The sequence below is a fragment of the Coregonus clupeaformis genome, chromosome 15 (genome assembly GCF_020615455.1).
Source record: "Coregonus clupeaformis isolate EN_2021a chromosome 15, ASM2061545v1, whole genome shotgun sequence".
Lineage (NCBI taxonomy): Eukaryota > Metazoa > Chordata > Actinopteri > Salmoniformes > Salmonidae > Coregonus > Coregonus clupeaformis.
Genome location: NC_059206.1, coordinates 9,321,175 through 9,334,360, shown reverse-complemented (window position 1 = coordinate 9,334,360; position 13,186 = coordinate 9,321,175). Strand labels below are relative to the sequence as shown.

The 13,186-nt window shown below is 45.3% G+C and overlaps 1 protein-coding gene across 1 annotated transcript in view; it reads right to left on the bottom strand.

The window, feature by feature from the left end:
• LOC121581912 (protein Shroom3) overlaps positions 1 to 12,135 on the bottom strand; it is a 165,130-nt gene extending 152,995 nt beyond the window's left edge. Inside the window, exon 1 of the mRNA XM_041897311.2 lies at positions 11,229 to 12,135. Coding sequence (XP_041753245.2) covers positions 11,229 to 11,372 — 144 coding nt within the window. The 5' untranslated portion in view covers positions 11,373 to 12,135. The remainder of the gene's footprint in view (positions 1 to 11,228) is intronic.
• Between the last annotated feature and the right edge of the window lie 1,051 nt (positions 12,136 to 13,186).

Sequence of the window (13,186 nt, the reverse complement as noted above, 5' to 3'; positions counted from 1 at the left end):
TAGTGCACTACTTTTGACATGGGCCCCTGTTCAAAAGCAGTGCACTACGTAGGGAATAGGGTGCCATTTGGGACGCAGGCCCAAGGCATGTTCTCAGGGAATAAAGCCCTAATAAGGCTGGTGGAGAGAGAGAGAGAGAGGGTGGCATGCAGCAGCTTTCCCTTTCACTCAATCTGGCCTTTCAGATCTAATCCAATACACTACATAACGTCACACTTTAAATAAAACTTGATTTGATTTAGATTTAAAGTCATTTCAGTCTGAATTAATAAACCATTCAAAACCAACAACCCAATAACTAAGGGAAGCAGTTAAACTTGTATGTCAATGGGGTGAAGTACATTTGTTGTAAGCTCAGCCTGAATGAATAAACCATTCAAAACCAACAACACAGGGAACTCAAAGGGCAGTAGGTACCAGGAAGTGTAATGTGATTATGCACTAAAACACATTAGAAAAACGCGTCATCAAACACACACATTGTAGGCCTAAATCAGTGTTTTCTTCCTGAGAAGGAAGGGGGAAGATTATGTGGAAACCCCAAAGCAATTTGACAGAGCTGTCCGTCCAGAGAACGGTTTCCACTGCTCCAGAGTCCAACCACTCCAGCCGACACTTGGCATTGCGCATGGTGATCTTAGGCTTGTGTGCGGCTGCTCGGCCATGGAAACCCATTTCATGAAGCTCCCAATGAACAGTTCTTGCGCTGACGTTGCTTCCAGAGGCAGTTTGGAACTCTGTAGTGAGTGTTGCAACCGAGGACAGATGATTTTTACACACTACGCGCTTCATCACTCGGCGGTCCCGTTCTGTGAGATTCTGTGGCCTACCACTTCACTGCTGAGCCGTTGTTGCTCCTAGACTTTCCACTTCACAATAACAGCACTTACAGTTGACCTGGGGCAGCTCTAGCAGGGCAGAAATTTGACGAACTGACTTGTTGGAAAGGTGGCATCCTATGGACAGTGTCACGTTGAAAGTCACTGAGCTCTTCAGTAGAGGCCATTCTACTGCCAATGTTTGTCTATGGATATTGCATGGTTGTGTGCTCGATTTTATACACCTGTCAGCAACGGGTGTGGCTGAAATAACCGAATCCACTAATTTGAAGGGGTGTCCACATACTTTTGTATATATAGTCTATTTAGTCTAGCCTATACTCCAAAATTAAACAAATTCAAGTAATGCCTTTGAGACCACTACTCCCGAGTGGCGCAGTGGTCTAAGGCACTGCATTGCAGTGCTAGCTGTGCCACTAGAGATCCTGGTTCGAATCCAGGCTCTGACGTAGCCGGCCGCGACCGGGAGACCCATGGGGCGGCGCACAATTGGCCCAGCGTCGTCCAGGGTAGGGGAGGGAATGGCCGGCAGGGATGTAGCTCAGTTGGTAGAGCATGGCGTTTGCAACGCCAGGGTTGTGGGTTCGATTCCCACGGGGGCCAGTATGGGGGGGAATATATAATAATAATGTAAGTCGCTCTGGATAAGAGTGTCTGCTAAATGACTAAAATGTAATGTAAATGAGTGTGGACTGTATTATTATACATACTGGATGGACTGGTTACCTTATGCTACGCTTCAAAATGTCTATCCATGAGTCTGGGAGAGAACTTATAGCCCTAGTTGATGCAGTTGGTTCATTGATTGTGCAGGGCGATTTTGAATAGCCTAGTAATAGGGAATTGTTTATATCTTCATAATTCATTGCGTGACACATCTATTCAGCTATACAAAATCTCACCACCGTGCGTTTCCTTCTCCTCCTCTCTCTCCTTTATTCCTTTCTCCAGCGCGCAGAGAGATGGGCTGTCAACAGTTTAGTGAAACCACTGGGTAGCTGCAGGAACAGGGTTGGAGAGCCCATGGCACACAGAGTACTGGGTAGCTGGAGGAACAGGGTTGGAGAGCCCATGGCACACAGAGTACTGGGTAGCTGGAGGAACAGGGTTGGAGAGCCCATGGCACACAGAGTACTGGGTAGCTGCAGGAACAGGGTTGGGGAGCCCATGGCACACAGAGTACTGGGTAGCTGCAGGAACAGGGTTGGGGAGCCCATGGCACACAGAGTACTGGGTAGCTGCAGGAACAGGGTTGGAGAGCCCATGGCACACAGAGTACTGGGTAGCTGCAGGAACAGGGTTGGGGAGCCCATGGCACACAGAGTACTGGGTAGCTGCAGGAACAGGGTTGGAGAGCCCATGGCACACAGAGTACTGGGTAGCTGCAGGAACAGGGTTGGGGAGCCCATGGCACACAGAGTTTGGGCGGAATATCACCTGTCGGGTAGCGAGAGCGTGCTCCTCAAACAGTGGTTGATGCGTAGAGGGAAATAAGTGTTCCTATATTTATTTCTCAGCTGCTCATATTAAGCACATGCTCCGCTATAAAACCGAAGTAGCCTACCCGTCATCATTGAGAAACGGAGTGGCGGGGAAGCGCGCGGCCTCCATTCGCTCTTCGAGTGCATACAGACAGCGGTGGGAAAAAGTACCCAACTGTCTTACTTTAGTAAAATGAAAGATACCTTAATAGAAAATAACTCAAGTAACAGTCACCAAGTAAAATACTACTTGATTAAAAGTCTAAAAGTATTTGGTGTTAAATTTACTTAAGTATCAAAAGTAAATGTTAATTGCTAAAATATGGTTAAGTATCAAAAGTAAAAGTATAAATCATTTCTAATTCCTTATATTCAGCCAACCAGACGGCACCATTTTATTTCTTTTTTTAAATGTATGGATAGCCAGGGGCACACTACAACACCATTTACAAAAGAAGCATGTGTGTTTAGTGAGTCTGTCAGATCAGAGACAGTAGGGATGAGGGATGTTCTCTTGATAAGTGTGTGAATTTTACCATTTTCCTGTCATGCTAAGCATTCAAAATGTAATGAGTACTTTTGGGTGTCAGGGAAAATGTATGGAGTAAAAAGTACATTATTTTCTTTAGGAATGTAGTGAAGTAAAAGTAAAAGTTGTCAAAAATATAAATAGTAAAGTAAAGTACAGATACCCCAAAAACTACTAAAGTAGTACTGTAAAGTATTTTTACTTAAGTACTTTACACCAACGCATACCGATTACATGTCTTTTCCCCCTGCTGCTGTGATAATGGACCATTCTAAGTCTAAAATAATTTTACATATTAGTAAAGACAAGATGAAATTGAGAATAGTCTAATGGTTGAAAATGTGATCACTTGATGAGAGAACAGTTTGTGCAGCCTGAGGCGAGGAACCGAGAGCAAGCTTTTTTTGTGTGACTTTTTCAAATCATCAACAGCCTGTAGTCGCACCGCGCGGCCTGTAGTCGCACCGCGCGGCCTGTAGTCGCACCGCGCGGCCCGTAGTCGCACCACGCGGCCCGTAGTCGCACCACGCGGCCCGTAGTCGCACCACGCGGCCCGTAGTCGCACCACGCGGCCTGTAGTCGCACCACGCGGCCTGTAGTCGCACCACGCGGCCTGTAGTCGTAGTCTCACCATGCGGCCTGTAGTCGCACCACGCAGCCTGTAGTCGTAGTCGCACCATGCGGCCCGTAGTCGCACCATGCAGCCTGTAGTCGTAGTCGCACCATGCAGCCTGTAGTCGCACCACGCAGCCTGTAGTCGCACCGCGCGGCCTCTAGTCGCACCGCGCGGCCTCTAGTCGCACCGCGCGGCCTCTAGTCGCACCGCGCGGCCTCTAGTCGCACCGCGCGGCCTCTAGTCGCACCGCGCGGCCTCTAGTCGCACCGCGCGGCCTCTAGTCGCACCGCGCGGCCTCTAGTCGCACCGCGCGGCCTCTAGTCGCACCACGCGGCCTGTAGTCGCACCACGCGGCCTGTAGTCGCACCACGCGGCCTGTAGTCGCACCACGCGGCCTGTAGTCGCACCACGCAGCCTGTAGTCGCACCACGCAGCCTGTAGTCGCACCACGCGCGCCTTGTAGTCGCACCACGCAGCCTGTAGTCGCACCACGCAGCCTGTAGTCGCACCACGCAGCCTGTAGTCGTAGTCGCACCATGCAGCCTGTAGTCGCACCACGCGGCCTGTAGTCGCACCACGCGGCCTGTAGTCGCACCACGCAGCCTGTAGTCGCACCACGCAGCCTGTAGTCGCACCACGCAGCCTGTAGTCGCACCACGCAGCCTGTAGTCGCACCACGCAGCCTGTAGTCGCACCACGCAGCCTGTAGTCGCACCACGCAGCCTGTAGTCGCACCACGCAGCCTGTAGTCGCACCATGCAGCCTCTGTATTTGTTTTGATTCTAAGGTTTGTATCATTCACAACTAAAGTTGCCAAATAACTCTAAATCTAGCATATAGAACCTGTTTCGAATGATCACTTTTACACTCAACATAGCCACTTATTCTGCACACTCTCTCCGGAATGGGAAAAATATTATTTATATTTTTTCTTACTATAAAATCATATACATTTACATTTTAGTAATTTAGCAGACGCTCTTATCCAGAGCGACTTACAGTTAGTGAATACATTTTTTTTTTTATACTGGCCCCCCATGGGAAATGAACCCACAACCCTGGTGTTGCAAACACCATGCTCTATCAACTGAGCTACATCCTTGCCGGCCATTCCCTCCCCTACCCTGGACGACGCTGGGCCAATTGTGCGCCGCCCATGAATCTCCCGGTCGCGGCCGGCTGCGACAGAGCCTGGATTCGAACCAGGATCTCTAGTGGCACAGTTAGCACTGCGATGCAGTGCCTTAGACCACTGCGCCACTCAGGAGTATATAAAATACAATAAAAATACATTGTATATAAAATACAAAAAAATACATTGTATATAAAATACAATAATGGCATGGGACTTATAAGCATATCTTGTCAGCTAAATGATCAAGCCTACAGCCTATGGCATGGAGCATAGCCAGATAACATACAGTAGGCCAACTCATATTCTGTTCTCCTGAAATAAATTTTCTTCATATCATAATGTTTCTTTAGACCTGACTAAAATAAATAATGGACTTATTGTGATGGTTATATTGTGTATATTAAATTGATTTATTCAACTTTTTTTTTTTTATGTAGATGTTCCAAAAGGTGCCCATCAGCGGCTTGTATGCAGCTTGTATCGGTGGAGGCCTGGAGATTGTCATTGTTAATTAACGGTCAATTACCGTGAGACCGGCAGTCTTTTGCATGACAATAACAGGCTGACAAAAAAACATGACCACCACAGCCCTGCTCAGAACTATCGCTATCAAGAGTGTTGGGTCTGAAGATGAGCAAGTAGGGGTGATGAGGTGTGTGTGTGTGTGTGTGTGTGTGTGTACGTGTGTGTGTGTGTACGTCTGTGTACAGTATTCACTGACTTTCGGTTCCAGATCTGTGTATTGTTCTCAAGAGTGTAACAAAAATGTAAATGAAATATATGACGTAATGTAAAACTTTGTAAAAGGCCTTCAGCTAGTTGTTATTACTAACAGTAGTCTACACATGTACAGTGGCTTGCGAAAGTATTCACCCCCCTTGGCATTTTTCCTATTTTGTTGCTTTACAACCTGGAATTAAAATTGATTTTTTTGGGGGGGTTTGTATAATTTGATTTACACAACATGCCTACCACTTTGAAGATGCAAAATATATTTTGTTGTGAAACAAACAAGAAATAAGACAAAAAAATTGAAAACTTGAGCGTGCAGGTTTCCCTCAAGAATTTCCCTGTATTTAGCGCCATCCATCATTCCTTCAATTCTGACCAGTTTCCCAGTCCCTGCCGATGAAAAACATCCCCACAGCATGATGCTGCCACCACCATGCTTCACTGTGGGGATGGTGTTCTCGGGGTGATGAGAGATGTTGATCTTTGAGCCAGACATAGCATTTTCCTTGATGACCAAAAAGCTCAATTCTAGTCTCATCTGACCAGAGTACCTTCTTCCATATGTTTGAGGAGTCTCCCACATGCCTTTTGGCGAACACCAAACGTGTTTGCTTCTTTTTTTCTTTAAGCAATGGCTTTTTTCTTGCCCCTCTTCCGTAAAGTCCAGCTCTGTGGAGTGTACGGCTTAAAGTGATCCTATGGACAGATACTCCAATCTCTGCTGTGGAGCTTTGCAGCTCCTTCAGGGTTATCTTTGGTCTCTTTGTCTGATTAATGCCCTCCTTGCCTGGTCCGTGGGTTTTGGTGGGCGGCCCTTTCTTGGCAGGTTTGTTGTGGTGCCATATTCTTTCCATTTTTTAATAATGGATTTAATGGTGCTCCGTGGGATGTTCAAAGTTTCAGATATTTTTTTATTACCCAACCCTGATCTGTACTTCTCCACAACTTTGTCCCTGACCTGTTTGGAGAGCTCCTTGGTCTTCATTGTGCCGCTTGCTTGGTGGTGCCCCTTGCTTAGAGGTGTTGCAGACTCTGGGGCCTTTCAGAACAGGTGTATATATACTGAGATCATGTATCACTTAGATTGTACACAGGTGGACTTTATTTAACTAATTATGTGACTTCTGAAGGTAATTGGTTGCACCAGATCTTATTTAGGGGCTTCATAGCAAGGGGGGTGAATACATATGCACGCACCACTTTTCAGTTATTTATTTTTTTGAATTCTTTGAAACAAGTTATTTTTTTTCATTTCACTTCACCAATTTGGACTATTTTGTGTATGTCCATTACATGAAATCCAAATAAAAACCCATTTAAATTACAGGTTGTAATGCAACAAAATAGGAAAAAAACGCCAAGGGGGATGAATACTTTTGCAAGCCTGTAAAACCAGATTGAGTCAATCATGAGATCTCAGATTGCTGGTGCAGACAAATGCATGTCAGTTAAAGAGGTAAAGGCTATCAGGGAACCAGGCATGGTGAACGGCCCCATTATTCACGCTCACATGCCACACCTCATCTCTCACATTTTACATTTTAGTCATTTAGCAGACGCTCTTATCCAGAGCGACTTACAGTTAGTGAGTGCATACATTTTCTCACACCACACCTCTCATATCTCACACCACACCTCATATCTCACGCCACACCTCTTATCTCACGCCAGACCTCATATCTCACGCCAGACCTCATATCTCACGCCAGACCTCATATCTCACGCCAGACCTCTTATATCTCACGCCAGACCTCTTATATCTCACGCCAGACCTCTTATATCTCACGCCAGACCTCTTATATCTCACGCCAGACCTCTTATATCTCACGCCAGACCTCTTATATCTCACACCAGACCTCATATCTCACGCCAGACCTCATATATCTCACGCCAGACCTCATATATCTCACGCCAGACCTCATATATCTCACGCCAGACCTCATCTCACGCCAGACCTCATATATCTCACGCCAGACCTCATATATCACGCCAGACCTCATATCTCACGCCACACCTCATATCTCATGCCACACCTCATATCTCACGCCAGACCTCATATATCTCACGCCAGACCTCATATATCTCACGCCAGACCTCATATATCTCACGCCAGACCTCATATATCTCACGCCAGACCTCATATCTCACGCCAGACCTCATATCACACGCCACACCTCTTATATCTCACGCCAGACCTCATATCACACGCCACACCTCTTATATCTCACGCCAGACCTCATCACACGCCACACCTCTTATATCTCACGCCAGTCAGCGCGTTAACTTTTCAACTGTGCTCCAAATGGTTTTCAAATCGGAGAGTCTGAGCCTGCAGTTGAACATCACGAGAGGAACCTCTATCATTGTCCTGTCTTGCCACAGCACTGTGACCCGCGGCACATTGAAGCATATGATTGGTCTAGTTATGTAAGGGATCGAGGGGATTGGATGCGCGTTTTAAAGAACCGCCCCTCAAGATTAGAGTGGAGCTGAATGGAGAGAGAACGTTCTCTGCTGAGTTTATAAAACTGTAAAAAGCGCAGCACGGTTTATGTACAATGTTGTCAACAAAAATAGGTTAATGTTACTCCCGTCCCTGTTGCAGAACGCAGCCTTTCTTGACGCCATGTACTAAAGTCGAAATAATCCACACTTAGTCCCATCGTTTGGTGATTGGCATTTAAGCAGTGACAAGGATAAGGCACCAGACAGACAGTCTGTTTTAGCACGTTTGGTAGGGTGACCTGATTCGTTAGTATGAAAATCATTTTGTCTAACAGATTGTGAACCCAAAAGTGTAGGTTTGATTCTAGAGGGGGGACAATAAATATAAAAATAATTTGGTTAGGGTGTAGGGGCAGATTTACGTAATCTTGTCTTCAGGATATTTTATCAATTTACTTATTTTATTTATTTTATGTCATTTAGCAGACGCTCTTATCCAGAGCGACTTACAGGAGCAATTAGGGTTAAGTGCCTTGCTCAAGGGCACATCAACAGATTTTTCACCTAGTCGGCTCAGGGATTAGAACCAGCGACCTTTCGGTTACTGGCACAACGCTCTTAACCACTAAGCTACCTGCCGCCCCACTACTTTATTTAGTCTGATCAGTTGAACAATTCTCATTCTTAACAAAGCGCTAAAATAAAATGGTAATTAGTGTGCTTGTCAGCAGCAACACTATTGTTAGTCCCCACACGTATTGTATTATTCCAGTTCTTTCCAGTTCTGCCAGTGTCTGATAAGTCTCCTTGTGCCTTTGAAAATGAATTATATGAGGCGGGTGATGTATTTTTGCAGCCATTCATGGACAGTTTTGAATAAGTCATACAAACAAGCATTGGATATGAAATGCTCCAGGCCATTTTAGTATTGTGCACATGCTAGGTAGAGATGGCAGAGGGGGACTCACAAATAATAAACACATCATATATTTTGTCTATGCAGAGTAAGATGATGACTGGGATCTTCAACTAGTAGGTATAAACCACCTGAATATCGATATTCATTTTTGAAGGTTGGGTGACTGAGAAATGAATTGTTATAACAAGAACATTTTCAAACACCCAGCACTCAGGAAACATAGATCAGGGGTGGCCAATCCTCCTGGAGAGCAAGCAGGACTCAGGAAACATAGATCAGGGGTGGCCAATCCTCCTGGAGAGCAAGCAGGACTCAGGAAACATAGATCAGGGGTGGCCAATCCTCCTGGAGAGCAAGCAGGACTCAGGAAACATAGATCAGGGGTGGCCAATCCTCCTGGAGAGCAAGCAGGACTCAGGAAACATAGATCAGGGGTGGCCAATCCTCCTGGAGAGCAAGCAGGACTCAGGAAACATAGATCAGGGGTGGCCAATCCTCCTGGAGAGCAAGCAGGACTCAGGAAACATAGATCAGGGGTGGCCAATCCTCCTGGAGAGCAAGCAGGACTCAGGAAACATAGATCAGGGGTGGCCAATCCTCCTGGAGAGCAAGCAGGACTCAGGAAACATAGATCAGGGGTGGCCAATCCTCCTGGAGAGCAAGCAGGACTCAGGAAACATAGATCAGGGGTGGCCAATCCTCCTGGAGAGCAAGCAGGACTCAGGAAACATAGATCAGGGGTGGCCAATCCTCCTGGAGAGCAAGCAGGATTTTCTTCCAGCCATATTTTGAAAGAGATAGTTCACCAAAATTACAAAATGTTTGAGTCCTTACCTTGAAAGCACTCTATCGACAACGAGACTGCGATCTATGATTTGGTTACCCACCGCAATCAACCATTAATGTAAGTATTTCCTGTGCAGAGCATTCCCACTGACCTCACGGTTTCTCCCACTTGCCCGTCTCCCCATCTAATTTCATTACTGTCTGAATAAAGTGTCAAACCACTTATGTTTCAAAAAATATTAGCATACTTTAACATTTCACCCCCCAAAAAAAATCTCAAAGTAACAAAGTCATTGAATTGTTTGTGTTCATTTCATTTTACATTTACATTTTAGTCATTTAGCAGACGCTCTTATCCAGAGCGACTTACAGTTAGTGAGTGCATACATTTTTTTAAAAAAATTTTATACTGGAATCGAACCCACAACCCTGGCGTTGCAAATGCCATGCTCTACCAACTGAGCTACATCCCTGCCGGCCATTCCCTCCCCTACCCTGGACGACACTGGGCCAATTGTGCGCCGCCCCATGGGTCTCCCGGTCGCGGCCGGCTACGACAGAGCCTGGATTCGAACCAGGATCTCTAGTGGCACAGCTAGCACTGCGATGCAGTGCCTTAGACCACTGCGCCACTCGGGAGGATTTCATGTTCAAAGCATTCTGAATACACCTGATGTGTCGTCCCCCCCCCACCCTGGTCAGTCCTAATCCATGTCATTTAAAAAATACATAGAATTGCAGGAAATTAGCTTTAAAACAGTAAAATGTTCCTGGGGGGGCGACGACCCCCAGACTCCCCTCCTAGGCAAAATCTCACTCCAAGCTTTCATCAAAAGTTGGCAGCCCTGCTGCTATCAACTGTAAACCTACTCTTGATGGGGCACATAGAAAAATACACATCAATATCTGACCACGGATGAGTTCTAGACACGAATTGTCTGTTGCAACATGTACTGCAGATCGAATACAATCTGAATCAAAATAGCTCAATCCTCTTCTATGGAATAGACACATTGTAACAGACACTGTAAACAGACACATTGTAACAGACACTGTAAACAGACACATTGTAACAGACACTGTAAACAGACACATTGTAACAGACACTGTAAACAGACACATTGTAACAGACACTGTAAACAGACACATTGTAACAGACACTGTAAACAGACACATTGTAACAGACACTGTAAACAGACACATTGTAACAGACACTGTAAACAGACACATTGTAACAGACACTGTAAACAGACACATTGTAACAGACACTGTAAACAGACACATTGTAACAGACACTGTAAACAGACACATTGTAACAGACACTGTAAACAGACACATTGTAACAGACACTGTAAACAGACACATTGTAACAGACACTGTAAACAGACACATTGTAACAGACACTGTAAACAGACACATTGTAACAGACACTGTAAACAGACACATTGTAACAGACACTGTAAACAGACACATTGTAACATTGTAATAGAGTCCCAGTCCTTCCTTTCACCTAGCCTGGGGTAGTAACAATGTTGCCCTTCGGGACTTTTCACTTCATCCCAATTATGACGCCTGTGTTTATAGCGATAGGCGTGACATTACAAAGTAACAAACGTGGGGAAGGGTGGCTAGAGGGGTGTCCACCTGACATGGTTTAGATCCCGGAAATATGGATATCTTCCATTTATATGTATATAAGTAAACTCAGCTAGGGGTGCACCTGACATAGACATGCACCCTCCTTACCTTCGAGATGATCAACTCTTCTCCATGTTCCAGACCTCCTTTGAGCTGAAACCCCCAGGGCGCCCCACCCAGGAGTCGAGCCTCCAGAAACAGCGCCTTTCCTCGGTGTATGACTGTACTGTCGCTGGGGAGACTGCTATCCATAATCACTAGCACTGCCGAGGTAGCCTGGTCCTGGTGGGTCGGTCCTATTCAGTCCACCGGACCCACAGCAGAGGGGAAATGGTTGCGAAAATATGGGAAAAAAAGTATTGTTCTATTTTCCTTTTCCTCTTAAAAAGTATTCTGCAGCGCATACCGAGAGGGGCATGTCCACTCCGAACAGATAGGCTAAATCATTTGCTAGCATTACCGAATCTTAGTCAGCGAATGAAACATGGTTTGCCTTCTCTCTCGCCGCAGTCTGTCGAAACAATTTCACTTCGTTCCAACAGTCAGCAACAAGTGGTGAAAATTAAACGCTCCACAAACATAACATTGAATGGATGGAACAAACGAAAAAATCATATTTACTTCAAATGGATTAGCAAAAATCCCGTGGATAGCTTCACTTTTGATCGTTGGTCAGCCCTCTCCCTCTTCCGACTTGATTTTAGCATCACAATAGAATTTGCTCCAATCCACTGGGCTGGGAGAAAGGCGAGCGCTCTTCCCTCCCCGGCGAGCTGGTTGCAGCGGGATCAGGTCAATTTGCACCGTCAGAAAAAAAGTTTTGCGCACCAGACACTTGATTCACCTACTTTCTCTAAAAGTTCCACCTTGATTCCCGATAGATTTTAGAATACGGAGGTCTTCAACGGGATAACATTTGAATCAATCTTGTTCCCTTGATGCGGTTTAGCATCCCCAGTCCAGTTCCATAGATGCAAAGTTTTGATAATACCCTGCAGTTAGGAGAACGGCAATAAGGTTTCGCCTCCCCCTCCTCTCCACAAGTATTCTGCCAGCAGCACAAATAATGACGCCATGTTCGTATGGTAATGAACATACATTCAAAATAAAAGTCCGAATTTCTAAATATTGCTATGTGGATAACTCATTCATTTGTCATTTAGCAGACACTCTTATCCAAAGCGACTTACAGTTAGTGAGTGCATACATTTTTCATACTGGCCCCCCGTGGGAATGCGAACCCACAACCCCTGGCGTTGCAAACGCCATGCTCTACCAACTGAGCTACACGGGGCCTGTTCAATGATATTGAATTATAATCAATGGCCACTTTTAATGTGCGAACAAGCTAAAGTTGGGTGGGAAATACTCAGTAGGCTCTCTACTAACCTAATATGATTCGTTTTGGAGGGGGACTGTGTTATAGACATATGCATTTAGTCCTGCATGTTATATTAATTCCAAAACAAATTAATATACTGTTGTTGTGTTGAATATCAGTTGTCATTTTATTTTTTTGCTTTCCTTGTTTGCTTCCAATGTTAAATCAAATGTAAACAATGATGGACTGGCATAGCTGTTAATGACCTTTAACCTGGTGGTAATGGAGGCACCTTTACACATTGAAATCAGCCCAAGGCCAGCCTTGACATGTGCCAAGAAATGCATCAGGTTAATCGCTTGACCTGACAATTAAAAAAATGTTGAGGTCGTATCCTAAATCATGTTGCTATAGGTTGATAGCACCCCAATTATGCATAGCCTTCCAACGATTTTCTTAAAGCCACTTTGGTCGCAGTCAATCCAAAGGTTGGCCTCTCGTACTTAGGTCTTGGACTGATTTATGGATCATAGCCCATCTCACCAAATGGTCATTTGTGAGAAAATACAAGTGATTATTACTTGGCCTTTGTCTTATTAGAAACTACAATGTTTAGCGTTCCACTTCCAAACATAAAAGGTGCGCTTGACATTATTTTCAAGCAAATGATTATAAAGGGAGAAGCACCAGGCACATGCAGTAAATATGCAGCAGTAGTCAGTAGACAACCATTTGGACCAGCACT